This window comes from Mesoplodon bidens (assembly GCF_964165515.1).
Source record: "Mesoplodon bidens genome assembly, chromosome: 7".
NCBI classification, from domain to species: domain Eukaryota; kingdom Metazoa; phylum Chordata; class Mammalia; order Artiodactyla; family Ziphiidae; genus Mesoplodon; species Mesoplodon bidens.
The window spans coordinates 45958269-45977607 of NC_138164.1; the positions used below are offsets into that span (position 1 = coordinate 45958269).

General features: G+C 37.6%; 1 protein-coding gene across 1 annotated transcript in view; it reads right to left on the reverse strand.

Moving 5' to 3' along the window:
* Positions 1 to 19339, reverse strand: part of ZDHHC13 (zDHHC palmitoyltransferase 13) — a 48909-nt gene that overhangs the window by 14522 nt on the left and 15048 nt on the right. The window contains exons 2-10 of the mRNA XM_081239086.1: positions 19157 to 19302; positions 16177 to 16299; positions 14066 to 14143; positions 12681 to 12825; positions 11215 to 11279; positions 9652 to 9814; positions 9280 to 9405; positions 6322 to 6455; positions 3106 to 3208 (exon numbers count right to left, since the gene is read on the reverse strand). Of these exons, the coding sequence (XP_081095212.1) occupies positions 3106 to 3208; positions 6322 to 6455; positions 9280 to 9405; positions 9652 to 9814; positions 11215 to 11279; positions 12681 to 12825; positions 14066 to 14143; positions 16177 to 16299; positions 19157 to 19302 (1083 nt within the window). The remainder of the gene's footprint in view (positions 1 to 3105; positions 3209 to 6321; positions 6456 to 9279; positions 9406 to 9651; positions 9815 to 11214; positions 11280 to 12680; positions 12826 to 14065; positions 14144 to 16176; positions 16300 to 19156; positions 19303 to 19339) is intronic.

Consider the following 19339-nt stretch of genomic DNA (forward strand, 5'->3'; position numbering starts at 1 on the left):
AGGACAGACTTCCCAACACCTGAAATTGGAAGGCAGAGCTCACACCTCCAGGATAAGCAGCAACAGCATTCCTCCTACAACACGCTCTCCTGGGTATGTTCCTGCTTTGTTCCTGCTCTCCTTTAAAAGAACACATCTCAGGTGTGTCCTGACCAGGGCAGAAGACAGTGAGATTGCTCATGTCTTTTCCTTGGACACTCACATCGTCCTTATATACTGGCTTCCTTGAAAGCTGCATCACTACCCCATGCTGGGTTTTTAGTCAAAGCTCCTGGTTCTTTTTCACGTGACCGGAACCTATGTCATTCCCACAACCATACGCACTTGTACACGTTGATCCTCTGAAACCCAGTATTAGGGCTTCACATATTTATCCTTCTTAAACTTAACTCAGCTAGAGACGGAATCACAAATCTAACGTTCAGTGGTCCGCCATCTCTTTCCTGAATCTTCATCTTACTTCCAAACTCACCAGTTAGGTCCTCTCTCCTCTCAAACCTGCCTCATAAAAGATAAACACATTATTTGCTGAACATATAAAAGGCACCAGAAGAAACTGTTCATCTGAGGAGCTAACCTAGAGCTGCTCTTAAAATTAATCCCAACATGTAGCCTTCCACACAGATTTTATTCATAAGAGCAATTAATAATAATAATAAAATAATAGGTTTTTTTTTTTTTTTTTTTTGCGGTACACGGGCCTCTCACTGTTGTGGCCTCTCCCGTTGCGGAGCACAGGCTCCGGACGCACAGGCTCAGCGGCCATGGCGCACGGGCCCAGCCGCTCCACGGCATGTGGGATCTTCCCGGACCGGGGCAGTCCCCTGCATCGGCAGGCGGACTCTCAACCACTGCGCCACCAGGGAAGCCCATAATAGGTATTCTTTACAGAATGGGGACTATGGTCAGCACTTTACAGACATCCTAGCATAGTAGTCCTTGCAGCTGCCCCATGAGCTTGGTACTGTTATCCCCAATTTACAGAAAAACTGAGACTCAGTGAAATTATTTGCCTAATGGTACATAACTAGTAAGAAAAAAAAAAAAGCCTAAACTCCAATTCATTCTGATTCCAAAGGCCGTACTCTTTCCACAGTTTCCCAGACCCTCTTCCCACGATGGGCAAGGTGGCTGTGGGAGTGGAAGCCCCATACAATCCACACTTGGCAACACGGCTAGTCTACACTCTCAGGCTGGGTCTTTCCAGGGCAGCACCTCAGTGCACACCCAAGACAGTTCAAACAGCATTTAGCATTCAGCCTGAAAAATACTGATCTGATGGCGCCACCTACTGACCGACCTGCCCTCACATGGGTGCTTAGATCAAAGGGCTTCATGCTGTACGTGCGAGTAAAATACCTTCCTGTCAACTCTAACATCTTAAGACTCTGTCCAGCTATGGAAATCAAAACAGTTCTTCTGATATAATGACATCTTCACAAATACTGAACAGCAGTAAACTCAGCTGAATACTAAGCTGAATACTAACTAAATACCTCTGGTAATTGAGGTTTTCAAACTACAGTGGAGTAACATGTTTATTAATACTAATGCTGCAAATCTGAAATAATTCAATGTAAAAACTACCACATTTTAGGTGCAAAATTTGAAATAGTGTGAGTTTCTCACATTTTAAAAATTCATCAAGGAACACAATTTTTAAACTGTGTTTACTCCACTGCATGTGAGTTGGTAAATAAAAGTATCAGCCAGCCCTTTCAGTACCATGTCAACTACCATAGGATTTACCAGCCTTGGGACTTCTACAAGTGATAAAGTATTTTTGTATCACATTATGATATCATCCAAGCCTTTATTAAGTGGTGGTGGTAAGGCTAGTGCTTTAAAAGCTGCCCTCAAATCCATAATTATGAGACAAAGGTTAGATGTAATAAAATCTTTTGAAAAAAGTCAAATGCCCTCCATAGTACGCTGTGCCATTCATTTAGATTAAAAGAATCTGAAAAATATTAGAGATAATGCTCAGAAATAAAAAGCAGCCTTAAAGTAAAAACATGCTATACAGTGAAGGGAGATGTATGCACTCTGAGAACTCATATGCCTCTCTCACTTTACATTTATTCCTATGAAAAAATATTCTTGAACTGAGTGTATGCATCTCTCTCATAAACAGTATTCTTTCTTTTCAAGTGTGTCATTACCAGAAATAAAAATAATATAGAGCTAAAGGAATACGCTTAAAGGTACATGTCTATCTACCATACCCCTTCTTCTCTTACCCTGTAAGGAAAGCAAGACTTTAATGTCTTCCAAGGGTCCTTTGAAGGGGAGAAAGGAGCCTGGAAAGAGGTGGGAACATCAAAAATTGGAGAAAATGCCTCCTTCTCAATGGGGGCTATAAGTAACTATAAACCAAGAAGTAACACCTATCCCCACTTCTAGGTGACTAGACTTGGCCTGGGCCCTGCTCCTCGAGTGATATAGATGAGTTTTTTTTTAAGCTACAGGCTGCCATCCATTAGTAGGTCATGAAAGAAATAAATGGGCTATGACCCATTTATTAAAAAGGAAATAGAATAGGATAAAACAACAAAATATCAGAGTAAAGCACATATTCGGATTATTGTTTTCTGAAACTTTTTTTCACATATGTTTTGGGTGGCAATGCAAATTTATTTTTACTGTGTACTGAAAATCACTGCCTTGGATAATAACACTGCACTGACCACTGCTGAGGAGGACTCATTTCCTCCAGTATTCTTCCCATGCAGGAGATCTTGGTACCCAGAAGAATTATTCATCACCTATAACTGCTGACCAAGTTAAAAGAACCATCGGACCTTGAAGAGAATCTCAAGGCAATACAACCAATTTTTATGGATCTAAACAAAACAATAATTCATTATATTGCTTCCTTCCTATGAGTAATCAATACTAGACACCTGCTGTTTCCATAGTGTACTCTGAGATCATTTCCAGAATTCAGTAATTTCCAACATTAAACATCTTCAACCAGGACCATTAAATGAATATAAATTTGACTTACTTTCCCTGGATCTCTTCTAGTAACTAAATTTCTAACAATGGCATTAGTAATTTTTAAAAGCAAAATGAGATATGCATTTAAATGTAACCTGGAAGGATATCAGGAACAAATAAGATGAACCAAGTCACAAATATCCAAAAAACGGAACTCAGCAGAAAGACTGTTGGTAAGTACATAAGGCTCTTATACCCGACCAAGAACCTAAAAGAAAAAAAGGATAAACATAAGGTATTAGTGAAAATAAGCTCGAATCATATTAATTTTAGCTCTAAATCCCCTTAAGTAATAATAGTAATAATAATGATGCCCTCACATAACAACAGCTTTCACTGAGTGCTATGCGCCACTTTCCATGTGGTAACAGTTACACACCATCACCACCCCATTTTACATGTGAGAAAACTGAAGCGCTGCGACCTCATAAAGTGAATGTTCTAGTTCCCATAATTAACTTATACATTATTCCATTCCCAATAACTTTATACTTTCAAATCTTTTTTACTTCTATTGCAACATATATTTGTATTTCTTTCTTTTTTGGCATATCATGTTTTCAAATACTCCAAAATGCAAAAATATAAATCCTTGGAGATTCACCTTCGCATTTAACAAGCTTTCTTCTAGAGGCTAGAAGTGTGTTTTTGAAACATACAGATGCACACAACCTTGAGCACTTTCATCCTACAAACAGCTTGCAAAGCAGACCCTCGATGTAAAAAGACACATAAAGGGTAACAGTGACACTAGTCATCAAACACCAACCATCTCGCTTGGGTCAAAAGCAACTTGGAAGTCCACATAAAACTTACTCAAACGTTTAATATTGTTGTTTCAAATGAAAAAATCTGTCTTTTACAATAAATACTCAATATAGTAAATCGGTGCATGAATAGTTTACCTGGATCTACTTTAAAATTTATACCAGAAAAAAAAAGGTTGATGATAGATATTAAAGGGTTTTTAAAAAGCTATCAAGATCATAAACACAATTATGATAAAATAATATTTGACAACAACTAAAGATCCCAAACTTCAGGTCCCCAATATGCTGCCAGAATAGGCCAAATAGAACCCATGTAATCTCCATGGCATGGCTTGTCTGAGATTTTGCAGCAGAATATGTTTGACCTAATTAAGTGGTGCAGTGAACTACCTACTTTGTAACAGCCTGCTACTACGACCTGTCTACTTCTAACAGGTATCTCATAGCAGCCTGGATCAATAAGCAACCTCCCGTGGAGCCTAATAATAGTGGAAGTTTACAGCTGCTTACCTCCGTGAAATTGGGACTCTATAGAGTGGGAGAAATAAAAGCAGTTGCCATACGAATTTGTCTCCTATTTGAATAGTGTACATATGCTAAGCCTAGCATATGAAGCCCTCAACTCGCAAAGAAAAGTTTCCATATAAATTTTTTGTAATGTGAGTTTCTATTAAAACAAACAAAATCTCAAATGCCCCTGTCCTAGGTGAGTAGATATTGCCAGCCTTTGCTTTCTCTCTGGAAAAAAGAAAAAAGTGATGATTGTAATTTGGCTTAAAATTTATCTGAAGACCAAGTCAACCCAATTAGTGGAAAATAAATGAATATCTCTAACTCATAAGTCTTCTGAATAGCAGACAATTTTAGGCATTTTGCTATTTTTCAGAAATTTGAACTTTTATTTAACATATAAATTCATTTCCAGCCTACTGTCTGCTCTTGAGTGATTAAGAGGTAAAATTCCTCTAATGCTTTGTTTTTTGTTATAGCAAAAGCAACTCATGCTTATTCTACAAAATGCTGGTAATCAAAAGAAGGACACAGAAATACTCATCATCACACCCTGAAGAGAGCAACACAGCACTTCCTTTCAGATTCTCTTTTATGGATCATCATCGTTACATTTTCCTTTCAGTGACTGAAAATGTTCAATGGGAGAGACAAGTGTCCTGCTTGTATGAGCCTTACATTCCAGGAAACAGTGATTAAGTGCCATGAAGAAAATACAATGGGGTGATGCAGTACAGTCAGTCAGGCATGGCCTCGCTGAGGAGGGGACGCTGGAACTGAGGCCTGACTGACGTCTCCCGCTATGCGACAATATGGTATCAGAACCCTTCAGTCAGAGACACAAGCAAGAGCCAAGGCCCCAGGTGGGAATGAGCTTGACGTGTTTTAGAAACAGAAAGAAGGATGGAGGGCAGTGAAGGGAAGAGATGATATCAGAGGGGAGGGAATGAATTACATAATACCTCACAGGCAAGGAGTTTGGATGTTATTCTGAGAACAAGGAAAAGCCACTTGAGGGCTCTACACAAGGAGAAAAGACAGAAACTGGTTTGCCTTTTTAAAAGGCCACCCTGATTGCCACGTGAGGAGGAACTACACGGGGGTAAGAGATGGAATCAGGAGACCAGCTGGGAGGCTTGGTCTAGGGTGCCGGCTGAGGAGAGAGCGAGCGAGCAGACCAGCTGGGGCAGAGCAGGAAGGACTTGGTAATGTGCTGAGTGGGGGAAGTGAGGAGAAAGGAAGAACAGAGGACAGTAATCCAAGGATGCTACCCCTGATTCATGGGAGGAACTGGGTGCCACTCTACTGGGAAAGGGAGGTGAGAAGAAGAGACTGGGGTGTGACATGATTACTGAGTACTGTGTGTCAGCCACTGTTCTAACCATTGTATTTGTATTACCGATGAGGCAGGCATTGTCACAATTTTCATCCTCGTTTTATAGATGAAGAAATCGAGGCACAGAGAGGTCAACCAACTGGCTCAAGGTCAGACTGTTATGTGGTACAGCTTGACTTGAACCCAGGCAATCTTTATATATATCATGTATGAATATTCTCCTAAAAGTAGAACCATACCATAGTTACTATTTTATAACTTCCTGTGATTTAATTAGGTTGTTTCAACTAAAAAACATTAAGAGCAAAAATAACTAGTTGACTAGTTTAGATTTAGATTTAGAATCTAGATTTAGAATTTAGAATAGGAAAACACAAAATTTCTGAAAAATGGGCAAAAATGCTTCAAGATGCAAAACAGTTACAAAAATCTCCCCATTATTCACTGCGATTAACAATTCAAAAAGTGAGCTAGGATATTTATTTTCCACCAATTGTCAATGCAGTTTAATTACTGGATTGACCAATTTGCTTTCAGTCAAATCATATGCCATCAAAGCTCTTCCCTCCCACCCTGAGGATGTTTCTACATGATAAGTAACATTCATAGTTCAATAAAAATCTGCAACTCCAGCTAATCAGCAATAGAAATAAGCACTCAAATTGGAAATGCTATAACCAGCCTTGCAAAGATTAATATACACACCTTAGAAACAAAGATGTCAGAAAAAACAATACTATTAGAAGAAATCCTTTTAAAAGCCAAGAATCTGAACTGAAGTCCAATATGTATCCAACAGCCCACATGGTAATCACAGAAAGCATCAGCAGCAGGGAGAGCTATTAAGAGATTGAGAATTTTAGAACTTTATGGATTTTACCTCCTAAGTATCTAATAATAATTAGTTCAATAGAAAAACTACTTCCTAAATATACAGTAACAATTAATACAACAGCAGAACACAGAATTTTTCTTCAAAACTGCAGATTGATAAATTGATAAAGTTTGAGAAATTACAAATCTTGGAAACAATCTTTTAAAAGCCTTATATTAGGGCTTCCCTGGTGGCGCAGTGGTTGAGAGTCCGCCTGCCGATGCAGGGGACACGGGTTCGTGCCCCGGTCTGGGAAGATCCCACATGCCGCAGAGCGGCTAGGCCCGTGAGCCATGGCTGCTGAGCCTGCGCATCCGGAGCCTGTGCTCTGCAAGGGGAGAGGCCACAACAGTGAGAGGCCCGGGTACCGCAAAAAAAAAAAAAAAAAAAAAAAAAAAAAAAAGCCTTATATTAATAAAATGTTGCTTAAACATGTTTTGTTTTGCTTTCTTCCACTCCAAGAAATGGTGATCTTTTAAGAAAAGTGTTAATGATAGCTGACATTTAAAAAATTAATTTCTTTCAAACTGTATTATATGTCAGAAAGCATAAAACAAGACAAAAAGACCACACAAAAATCAACACACCCAAGATTCAACGAAGAGAGTATAAGAGTTCCAACCTGGGCACCGATGGTGCCATCCCCTAATAAAGAAGGTTAGAAGGAACAAGTTTGAATTTTGTTTAGGGCACATGGAATTGTAGATGCCTATGGACGTCTAGGAGATAGCCAGGAGTCAGTCAGAAAAGCAGGCCTACCACACAGGAGAAAACCTGGTGTTCATCAGTATACAGGTGGGAAAGCCAGGAATGAAGAGCATCCTGAGGACTGTGTGCAGGTAGAAAGGGGCAGAATCTTGGCCATCGGAAACACTCAAAGGTAAAAAAGGTAAGTCCCCAAAGGTAAGTAAGTAAGAGTGATCAGTATGACCAGAAAGGCAGGATGAGAACGAGAAGAAAGGTTCCAGTAAAGCCAGGGGAGAGAGCTTCAAGAAGGGAGTAATTCTCAGTGTCAAATGTCACATGGAGGCCAAAGACTTAAACATATCCTCAGGATGCTAATAATTCGGGTTTATTCTGCAAAGTTAAGAGAATGAAGCATCTACAGACCAACAGTGTGGCTATCTGCATTGAAGCCAGGCACCACATCTGTACAATGCAATCCCTTAAGTGCAATATACATGACCTTGGAAGTAAGCAGGGCTCGTGCAACAGCAAAGGGAGAAAATACATACTGCCCTATCTTCTTCAATCTTTACTTCCCTGAGCCACGTTCTGAGGATGGATAATTTCAAATGATATGAAATCTTTAATATACTTCCAATTCTAACTTGCATGATAACACAAAATGAGCAAGTCTAGATTTTTTTTAAAAAAAGGTAAACTTGGAATCTACAAGCAACATAATCTCAGAACAGAAATAACAATTAAATGTAGATCTCAAAATTTTAATCCCAGATACAGTACTCACAGATGAGCCACACTATTTCCTCATTGAACAAATATCCCAGTGTGTACCATATGCTAGGCACTGTTCCAGGCACTTAGGGGCACATCGATGAATTTAAGGTCTTTCTCTCATGGGGCCTAAATTCTAGCAGGGGAAGACAGACAAATGTACTAACTGAATTTTATAGTATATAAAAGGCTGGATGAAAACCATTGTAAGGACTTTGGCTTTTATTCTGGGAGAAAGTGGGAGACCATAGGATTCTGAGCAGATGAATGACAGTATCTGACTTACATTTTAAGATTCACCTGGCTGCTCTGTTGAGAAGAGACTAGAGGTGAGTAGAGGCAGGGAGATGTCAGACAGCTGCAGAAATCCACATGAAAGATAACGGTGGCTGGACCAAAATGCCATGGTAAAATGGTGAGAAGGGTCAGATTCTGGATATATACTGAGGGCAGAACTAGCCAATATGTTTTCCTGACGGACTGGATACGTGATATGACAGAGAAAAGGCAAAGATAACTGGAGAGTGGGAGTTGCCACCTACTGAGATGGGGAAAGCTGTAGATGGAACAGTTAGGGACAGTGGGGAGGAGAGATCAGGAGCTCAGTTTTGGATGTTATGTTGATGATGCCTATTGGACAGTGAACTGGACAAATCAAGGTAGCTGGATATACAAGTATGGAAAGGTCTGAACTAGAGATAACTTTGGGAGTTGTCAACATAGAGACGGCATTTAAAGCCATGGAAGTGCATGAAATCACCAAGGGAATGACTAGACAGAAACGAGTTCCAAGGACAAAACCCTGGGGCACTCTACCAATAAAGGCGGGGAGAGAGTAGAGGAGATGGCAAAGGAGACTGAGGAGTAACCGTTACTTCTTTTTCTCTCCCTTCACATACCTAAGTGCAAAATTGGTGTAGTATTCATGATGACCCTCTGCATAGAAATCCCATGCCTATTAATCTAGAATCATCCTGAAGGTATAATTATTAATTATTATTTGATAAGACGATGCTATCATATATGAAAACGTTAAACAGTGAAATCAATTCAATACCCCATTTTAATAATTTTAATTATATTCTCTATTACAACTTAGATTTTGCTGGCCATTCGTGGAGCTTTAGAGCCATCTAGATAAGGACCAACAACAAATTGCCAATAAAAGTGCCAAATTTCCAACTGTGGGTTATGGGATGTGTGGGAAAGATATAATCAGCAGATATAATGCAGCACTAGGCCAACGCCCTGGTTTCCCCTGATGCCTTAAAAAACAAAAACAAATGAAAACAATTCTTATAGCCCACAGAATAGGCCCCGAATGAAAGTACCTCGCATTTCTGCAGCCACCTCCAAAGTCTGAAATTTTTGTTGGCTCGCATTTTGGCCTCTGCTTTTAGCATATGAATAACGAGCCGATTTTTGTTTTGCACAGCCATATCAAGAGGGGTTTCTCCCTTAAAAAAAAAAAGAAAAGTAAAAGTTCAATTATATTTTTGATATATCAATACCATAGATGCTAAACATTTTTAAAAACTCACCAGAATCACAGATTCACTGTATTTATTCCAAGGGTAGCCAACTATTATTGTTTATACTCATCTCGTGGTAAATGAAAACATGTATAGCTTATCTTTATGTTAATTTATCGGTCTTCTAACTCAAGATATAATAAATTAAGGGAGATAAACACCGGGTCATACCTTAACATTTCGGATATCCAGGCTAGCACCAGCTTCCAAGAGTTTATCAATGGCATTAACATTTCCTGCTGCAACTGCCCAGTGAAGTGGAGTGTTTTGGTGTATTTTATCAACTACATTGAGAGAGGGATTAAACTTTAAGAGAAATCCAGTTGGTTCTGGCCTGTCTCAAAACAATAAAATACCAAGAGATATTAGATAGTTGAATGATTTGAAGGGTAAATGTAAACAATGAAACTGTTTGCTAACATATCAATGAACCAATCAGTAAGTATTCTGAAAACTGAGGAACTTCTCTGTGCAGAGTTCCATTCTAGATGCTAGTACTGGAGAGTTCCCACCCCAAGAGACATCTATTAAGTGATAGTCTGCTATATAATGTAATTTTAACATCAGTACTGTGGAATAACTGCTTTTGTTTTTCAAATTTTTACTTTCATGTTGCTGTTCTATTGGTTAACATTTTTTTTAAACTTAACTTCGGCCAACATTTAATACTATGTTATTCATCCAATTAAAAAATTAAATGTACAACATTATATTTGAGGAGATAAACCAAAAGCTAACTTCACATTCTCCCTCCAACCAATTACTGCATAAAGCGGTATAAATAATGTCCTAAAATATTTGTTTACCATAGAAAGTTATGGACTTGAGAGCAGAATTCAATAAAATATTTTTACTTCATCGTCAACACCTTCCCTTCTTTTAGGACTACTCAAAAGATTCCTTTAATAAAACAATATTCTACTTTACTTATTCTATCAAGATTTTTAAACATTATACCTGACTTTACAGTTACCAGCAATGACAAAATGCTTTCTGACAAAATTCCACCCCAGCCCCACCTCCACATGAGCTAAAAGGAAATGGCATCAGAACTAACTCAGTTCCTAGGGGAGACATCTTAAGTAAAAGCAGAATCAGAAATTAAGTACAACGTTGGAAACAAAACTGATACAGGGCAAACTGTAGCATGTATTTGAATAGAAGAATAACAGAAGTTGGACGATACGATGATCGATAATCACAAGCGATGATCAATAATCACAATATGGTGATCAATAATCACAAAAACTTAGATATGTAAATAACTGATAGGAACATATAAACATACTATTTTCATAGATCAGTTATAATTAATATTTTCAGAGCAGTCAACAATGTCAGAGAACCTCAAAATTTATTGTTTTCTGGAAAGTATATTTCTCATCTACATTTCAAATTATGAGAGCATTTAAACCTGTAGCCATTCTTGAAAAATGTAAACTAAGAAATGTACGTCATGTTAATAAGTATATGCTGTGGAATCTCTACCTGTTCTGTAAGGAAATTTTTTTTCTTATTAGTAGCTTTCAAACTTTTCCCCAAAGCTACCAGAAAACAGAAAATTTACTTCAATGGCGCTTTTCTAACTACAACTACATTAAAAGTCCATATCACAGTCACAAGATGGAAAATCTTACTTTCTTCCTCAGAATGTTGTGTCATCTCACAAAGACTAAGATACTTAAATTGCTGGATCAAGAATCAGAATAAGGCAATTCAGTTAAACTCACTTACCCAAGTACTTTGTGAGCTGATAACATGAGAGGTGTCTGCCCATTTACATCTGTCATATTCACACTCTGTTCAAAAAGAAGAGTCAATCAGCCTAATTGTAAACAGTCAAGATTCTGTCTCCTCTCTTAGAAGTATCTCTTTAATACATTCAACACCACTAGTGTGTTTATAAGAAGGATTCAAATATCATTTGAATAAAAGAATGTTCTGCTTCACATCCATAGGGTTAAAATCCATTGATTCCTACAAAACATTTTTAAAGGGAAAATCTGAATATATGATTTTAAATGTTGTATGCTGTGAGTGGAAGAGAGCTAAGGGAAAGAGAAAAATGTTGATAAACACCATCAAATATGAGACAGTAGAGACCTTAGAAGTCACTTAGTTTAGACTTTAACCGACACATTAATTCATACTACCCCCTCTTACAAAGTCATCCAGTCTCTACTTAAACACTTCCAGTAATAGTGAACTCCTGATCTTCTGAGGCAGCTTGCAATTTTGAACTTATGTTTCAAAGAGTAAAATATGAAAAGTTCTTTTTTATTTTCTAGAATATAGAAAAAAAGGGAAATCATACCTCCAAGAGGATATGCTTCTTTTAATAAAATGGACCCAGATTTGAGGTATATGATACCTCAACCAAGCCAAAAAAAAAAAAGAGTCAGTTACTGAATATTTTTATGGGCCTTGGAGGAATAAGCCCAAAGAGAAGCAGAAAAGATGACTCGTCATACAGCTTTCCAAAATGAGACCCAGGAAGTTATAATTATTCTACTTGAGTTGACTAAGTCTAAGAGAAAGTGCTTATTTAAAGAGAACACAATCATCCCAACAGCATTTGTGCAAACATGTTTCCACGCCTGTTACAGACGAGACTACTGATATATAAACTACTTGCTACCAGAAAGCATATCTCAGGCAAGTAGAGCTGACAGTGAAACTCCCACCGCCAGCAACCTATAATTTAACCAGTGCCATAAATGGATGCCTCTTAAGGCAAGTCATTTTTCATGGAATTACTTTAGGGAACAATAAGAAACATACATTCAAATTGGTCTCCACTTGGACTTAAATAATGCAAGCAAATGATGGGTTAATTTAGTGATCTGACTACCATTTCCACATTCAATCAGAAGAAAAATACAGGCTTTGAAGTCATGTTTATGAAAAACTCTGCAAATTACTGGGATCATAAGGAAAACTATTATAGGCTTACAAGCTTCAGAAACATCTATTATATGTTACTGAGCTAAATGACCTATCCTTTTTGCTCCAATGAAGCTGGAAAAGCAGTATTCAATAGCTAGACTTGCTGAGGCTAGTATTTGAATATCTGGATATCTGTAACTTCTACTTTAAAAATGAGGGCAGAAAAAAAAAATGAGGACAGACTACTAGTAATCATCCTCTGAATCCCTTCAGATTTACAATAGCTGGAGTACAAGAAACGTTTCAAAACATACCTGTCCTTTTGAGATGAGATATGCTATAATGGGCATGTGTTGAAATAACACTGCCAGGTGGATGCTGCTGAATCCCTCTCCATCGATAAGAGTGGGGTCTGCACCATACTGCAGTAATAATATGACCATAGGTAAATGCCCTTGTCTGGAAAGAAAGGACAAAAATTATACCGTATTCTATTGCGCAAAAAAGAAAAATTCAGGGAGAAACCAATGTTCCTAAGACACGAAGGATTTTGGTTAGATTTAAAGAGTACTGCCTAACAATACACAGATTTTTAAAACACTGGAGATTCTCTAAATGTCTTTTACATAGATGCTCCAAGCTTCGAACTATCTGGACGGTCCTTCTTGAGTGCAGGTAATAAACTTAATAACTTCCCAATCTACCTTAAATCTTATGTGTAAGATTACTACCATGTGTAAATAATTTTACATAACTAATGATAAAAATGGAAATTAAAAACCACTTAGACTTTATTGCTGCTATTTTAAAAACAAAAAATAATCATGAAGCAGATATGCCACAGCGTAACATTCACAGACTGCAGGTATACTGTGATCATCTTTTTCTTAGGAACTACATATTTTTCTTTGAATATGGCTCATTTCTCTGTAAAGCACTGTACCTCAGTAGCTTAACAGGGGGATGAGCTAACCCCAGCTTCCTCAAAATTCTTGGCTATGGAGAAAAGATTCAATTCCTTGCCTTAAATGAACAATTATTCACTTCACTTTCAGGTTCATATCAATCCCACCAACCACAGAGAGATGGAGTTAAAATGAAAGATGAAGAAGTTGTTAAGTATCCACACAGACACTTACTAACTTCAGCTTCAGACGCCAACACATACAAGAGAAAAGAACTGATTGAGTTTACACTCACTGAACTACCACTTTTATCCATGTGATCAACTATTAAACATATTTATTTTGATTATAAAATATAATACACATATTTGAGGTTGAGCATCATAGTGGAGCCTCAAATTAAAATATAAACATCATCTCTGGAAACTCTTTAAAACAGTTAGTTAGTTAGTTGTTTGTTTGTTTATTTATTTATTTATGAAGGGGTAAAAAGGAAAGAAAGCCTTGCAAATGGTCTGTAACTGCAATTTCCAATATGGAATACTAGTCATATACAGCTATTTAAATTCTAACTAGTTAAAATTAATTAAAATTAAAAATTCCATTCCTTAATTGCATTAGCCACATTTTGCATTTCATGTATGGCTAGTGGCTACCTTACTGGACAGCACAGAATAGAACATTTCCATCATCACAGAAAATTCTACTGGAAAGTGCTGGTCTGTAATATTCAGAAAATGAGTAAGTCACTTTTGATTTTGAACAGCAATTTCAGTATTTAAAGAAACCTTTACCTGATGGCCCAGTGAAGAGGAGTTGAATTTAAATCTCCGCCCAACTGATCTACCACAGCACCTTTCGAAATATAAAACCTGTTAAAAGCAGACATAAATGAAAATAAGATTTAAAACTTAAAATTCATACTAAGAAAGAAAACATCAATTTTTCTTAGTAATAAATGTATTAGAAAACAGAAATTATAATAATACCCCTCCCTAAAAACACTCAGATCTACAGAGGTCTGAAAGATTCACACAACTGCATCAAACAGATCCCTGGTGAAATATTCTCATCATGTTAAGTAATTATTCCTGCTGTCATGAGCATTCCATGACAACTATACACCAAACACATAGTAACTACTCTCTGCATATTCTAACCACCACAACACTCTTGAAATGGTTTATATTCAAAAGGTTTCTATTACAGATATTCTACTTAACTGGCAAGAAGAAAGGTGAAACTATGTCACTGCTAACAGTTTAAAATTAGAATTACTATGTGGGAATGAATTCTAAAAGTAGGTAGCAAAAAATTAATTCAAAATCCTTTTGGAGAAGTTAGACATTTTGAGCATTTCACTCTCTATTTTGGGGGCACAGATGGGATACACTGTATAAAGTGAAACTACAAGGTAAAGAGACTTATTTTCTTCAGCAGTTTACAGGAATTAGTCTCGTTATTTCAAAGTTGTGCTTCATGTATCATATTATCTAAACAATACACCAGTTTATTTCCAAAGAAAAGGAGTTTGCTTGTGAGTATATCTGTTTATTCTAAACTTTAGTATATTTCTACTTTTTTAAACCTCAAGGATTTTAAGTACGTATAATGCAAAACATATATACATTCACATACATACACATTTTACACGCTAAGGTATAAAACAAAGAAAAAACAAAAACAATGGGTAGGCAGTAGGGCTTTATGAAGGGGAACTGTTTTATACAATCCCACACAGGCCTACTTTAAAATGTATTCCAGGGCTTCACGGCTGGGGCCGTGAGCCATGGCCGCTGGGCCTGCGCATCCGGAGCCTGTGCTCCGCAACAGGAGAGGCCACAACAGTGAGAGGCCCGCGTACCGCTAAAAAAAAAAAAAAAAGTGTTCCATATTTAATTTTGTTTTTAAAGTTAAATTATTCCCCTACCTAACCATTCCTCCTGGCGTTATTTCAACATAAAATATTTCAGTGATTCTTCTAAACTAGATGAAACTATCTGTTCTATCCTGGAAAATGTGTTATGCTTTCCCTTTTCAAAAAATGTTCAATTTCACTGCCTGAACTCTATCTTTTTTTTTTTTTTTGCGGTACATGGGCCTCTCACTGTTGTGGCCTCTCCTGCTGCGGAACACAGGCTCCGGACGCACAGGCCCAGCGGCCATGGCTCATGGGCCCAGCCGCTCTGCGGCATGTGGGATCCTCCCGGACCGGGGCACGAACCCGTGTCCCCTGAATCAGCAGGCAGACTCTCAACCACTGCGCCACCAGGGAAGCCCTGAACTCTATCTTTATGATGGGTCTCTGTGGCGCTCTCTCTCTCTCTCTCTCTCTGTCTGGTTGCATTGGGTCTTCGTTGCTGCACGTGGGCTTTTCTCTAGTTGTGGCGAGCGGGGGCTACTCTTCGTTGTGGTGCGTGGGCTTCTCATTGCAGTGGCTTCTCTTGTTGTGGAGCAAGGGCTCTAGGCACACAGGATTCAGTAGCTGTGGCACGTGGGCTCAGTAGTTATGGCTCGCGGGCTCTAGAGCACAGGCTCAGTAGTTGTGGCTTACGGGCTTAGCTGCTCCGCAGCATGTGGGATCTTCCCGGACCAGGACTCAAACCCGTGTCCCCTGCATTGGCAGGTGGATTCTTAACCACTGCGCCACCAGGGAAGTCCCCTGTGGCTTTATTTTTAATTTTCCTTTTTGGGCCAGTGAGAGTCCTGCTCCAGACGATCTCTGAGGTCCTTTTCAATACTATGATAACCAGTGTGCATGGCACAAAGTTTCAAGTATTCATTTACAGTAAAGGATTAGAGATGGTTCAACATATATACTTGCACTTGAAGGAAAAAGACAAATGAAGGAAAGATCTAAAATTATAAATACACTCTTAATTAACACACATATATCCCATCTTACTTTACAAGGTCCAGCCTGTTGTTAATAGCAGCCCAATGAAGAAGCGACACATTTTCTTTGTCTGGTTGCCTGACATCATATCCTGCTTCCACCAACTCTTTACATCGTTCAAAAATCCCGTATCTGAAATAAGAAAATGCATAATTGATACCATTAAAATAATTTCAAATATCAAAATTTCTTCCTTTTACCATGTCTTTATCCCATCTGTCTTTCAGCCAACATAGAAATACAATAATTATCAAAAATATTCACAAAGAGGACAGATTATAAAGCCAAACAACAGAAGGCTATTGAATGATCAGATAAATCCATTTGGAGCTGAACTTGATTTTCTTAAATAAACTTTAACATTCACATTTGCCCTCTTTCAATAAATTTCATTTGATTTTCCACCAGGAATGCACCAGGAATACATGGTGTTGATTCTGTATGACAATCTTATCCCTGAATCAAACAAAGCCCAAGCAATGACCTCACAATAAGGGAGAGAGACTAAAAGCAAACTTGGAATGGGATAAATTCAACAATAAAATATGCACACAGTATAGGTATAGAAAAGGAAGGAATGGTTAGCCCTTCCTGAAGGAGATGGAACCTGATATACAAGCTATGTTTTATAGGTTGAAGGGAAGACATTTCAGGCAGAAGGAATAGCATGTACGAAAACCAGAGATATAAAACTGCGTGGATGTTTGGAGAAATATAAGCAATTTAGCACCACAGAAGCATTAGCATAAGAAAGGCAATGGCAAGAGATGAGGCTAGGAGAGGTAGGCAAAGACTGCATGAACCTTCTCTGCCATGCTTTGAAATTCAGACTTTATAGTGCACGGGGAAGCCACTGAAGGTTTTAAAGGGGAAAGCACTCAGACTTTGGGCTGTAAGAAAGATCACATTAGTGGCAGTATGGAAGCTAATTCAAGGCCAAGACTGAGAGACCAGTTTAGAGGATCTTACAACAGAGACAGGAGAGCAGCAACAGGAGCCTAAAGAAAAAGAGGCAACAGGAATGTATAAGGAGGGACAGACTGAAGGGATATTTAAGAGTTATTTAACTGACTCACTCTCAGAATGAAAAACAGGAGAGAAATACCTCTTTTTAATGCTAAAATAATTTTTAAAATCATTCATTAGCACTATTTCTTTTCAACAGAAACTATTAAGACCCACCAGACCGTTTAGCACTTGCTCTGAAACTTATTTCTATTTAGAGGGACCTGAAAGTTTCGATATGTCTTCAAGGGTCAAAATCAAACAAAATGGCAGAATTGTCTCTATTTCCTACACTGTTAAATAACCTCTGCCTCACCAAAATGTGTGTGTGCGCCTGTCTGTCTGTCTTTACGGCATTTTTTAAAAGATGGAGGTACCCATTTGACAATGCTAAGTGAAAATATTACTAAGAGAATGAATTGTTGATAACGATACATATGTATTGGGGTGGCCAAAAAGTTTGTAAGATGTTACAGAAAAACCCGAATGAACTTTTTGACCCAATATTTATATTCTCCATCTTTTAAATATCAACCTTAACATTTTAATGTTACAGAAAAACCCAAATGAACTTTTTAACCCAATATTTATATTCTCCATCTTTTAAATATCAACTTTAACATTTTACTGGAAAAGAAATACTCCCTTTACACGAGAAATACAAAGAGTACACAATAATTAGGGTTTTGGTGGTTTAGAAAATACAAAAACACCTATCCTAGCTAGCTCTTTTTCACCCTTCCCAAACACTACCTAAATATATTCTCACAACCACTTAAAGTCCAAGACCTGAAGAAAATTTGGGGAAATATACATAATGTGAGTTTTTATTGATATTCCCTGTGAATATAGCCTAATTTCTCACACTTATCATTACAGAGCTTTATTAGTAGCAGAGAAACATTTAAATGTTTCCATTCTAATTAAAGCAAATATCTATTTACCTTAAGACCACTCTCATATTCATATAAATATAATAATACAAACAATATCAAACAATATTCACCTAAAACAGTGGTTCCCAGAGCCTCCAGAGTTCATATAAATTAGTAATTAGAATATTCAAACAATTGTCAATAACTTTTTAACTAACATAAACAATGCATGAGTCTACATTAAAGCCAAACAGGTTAACTAGTCACCAAACATCATTGCTTTTGACAGAAATTATATCAAGTTAGTACAGTAACATTAGTTTCTTTCATGCAGATTAGAAGCTCTGATGGGCAGGCTTATATTTGATTACTAGGAAAATGGATTACTAATTAATATAATCTGACAGATAAAATATTTCAAAATATATTCAATGGCAAGGGGTGGGGTAGATGTTAACAATCAATGAGATCCACAAGGGTGAAAATGTTGGAAATGGTTTAATGCAAAAACCCACAAATGGAGATCTTAAAGGGAAACTTTCAAAACATATTTCATTTTCAGTGCAAGCAAAATAACCGACTATAGTTTCAAGTGGTCAGAAAACCTACTTCTACTTTACTGACTTTTTTCTAGTGCACCCAGAACAATAGGTACATAGAGAGTACTCAATAAATAAATGTTTATACTACACACCAATGTGTGAGTTGATATTTTTCTATCCCATCTTCATATTTAGGTTGTAGTACATTTTAAAAGATTCAGATTTGTGTTTCAAACTCACAGTCTAGTTTTAGTGTCATTTAAAACCAACCATTCACTCAACAAACATTTACTGGGCACTTAATACAAGACAGAAACTGTGTAAAAGTATTGGGGTTACAAAGATGAAAAAGACATGCTTTTGCTCAGAAGTTGCTCACAATCTAATGGAAGAGACTAATAATAAACAACTAAGGTGTATTAAATGCTCTGATGTTGGTATGACAAACATACTATCACTGGAGAAAGAAGGGAGGAAGGTGTACACTGGAGTGCCATGAACCACACATGCGTTATTATAATAATTCAACAGAACCTAAGGATAAAACAAAGCATTGGGAAGACTTACTGAGTAGCTTTTACAATGTCACAGTTACTAGAATCCTCTATAAGAGGAAGAGCTTCTCTCGCCTTGGCAAGTTCTTTGTTTTCATGTGCACAGACTTCGTGTCGACCAAATCCTGGAGGGTGGGGGCTGTGGCTGTGATTCTTGCACTGAAGAGTAAGAATAATTTGACAAGGCTCAGTAAGA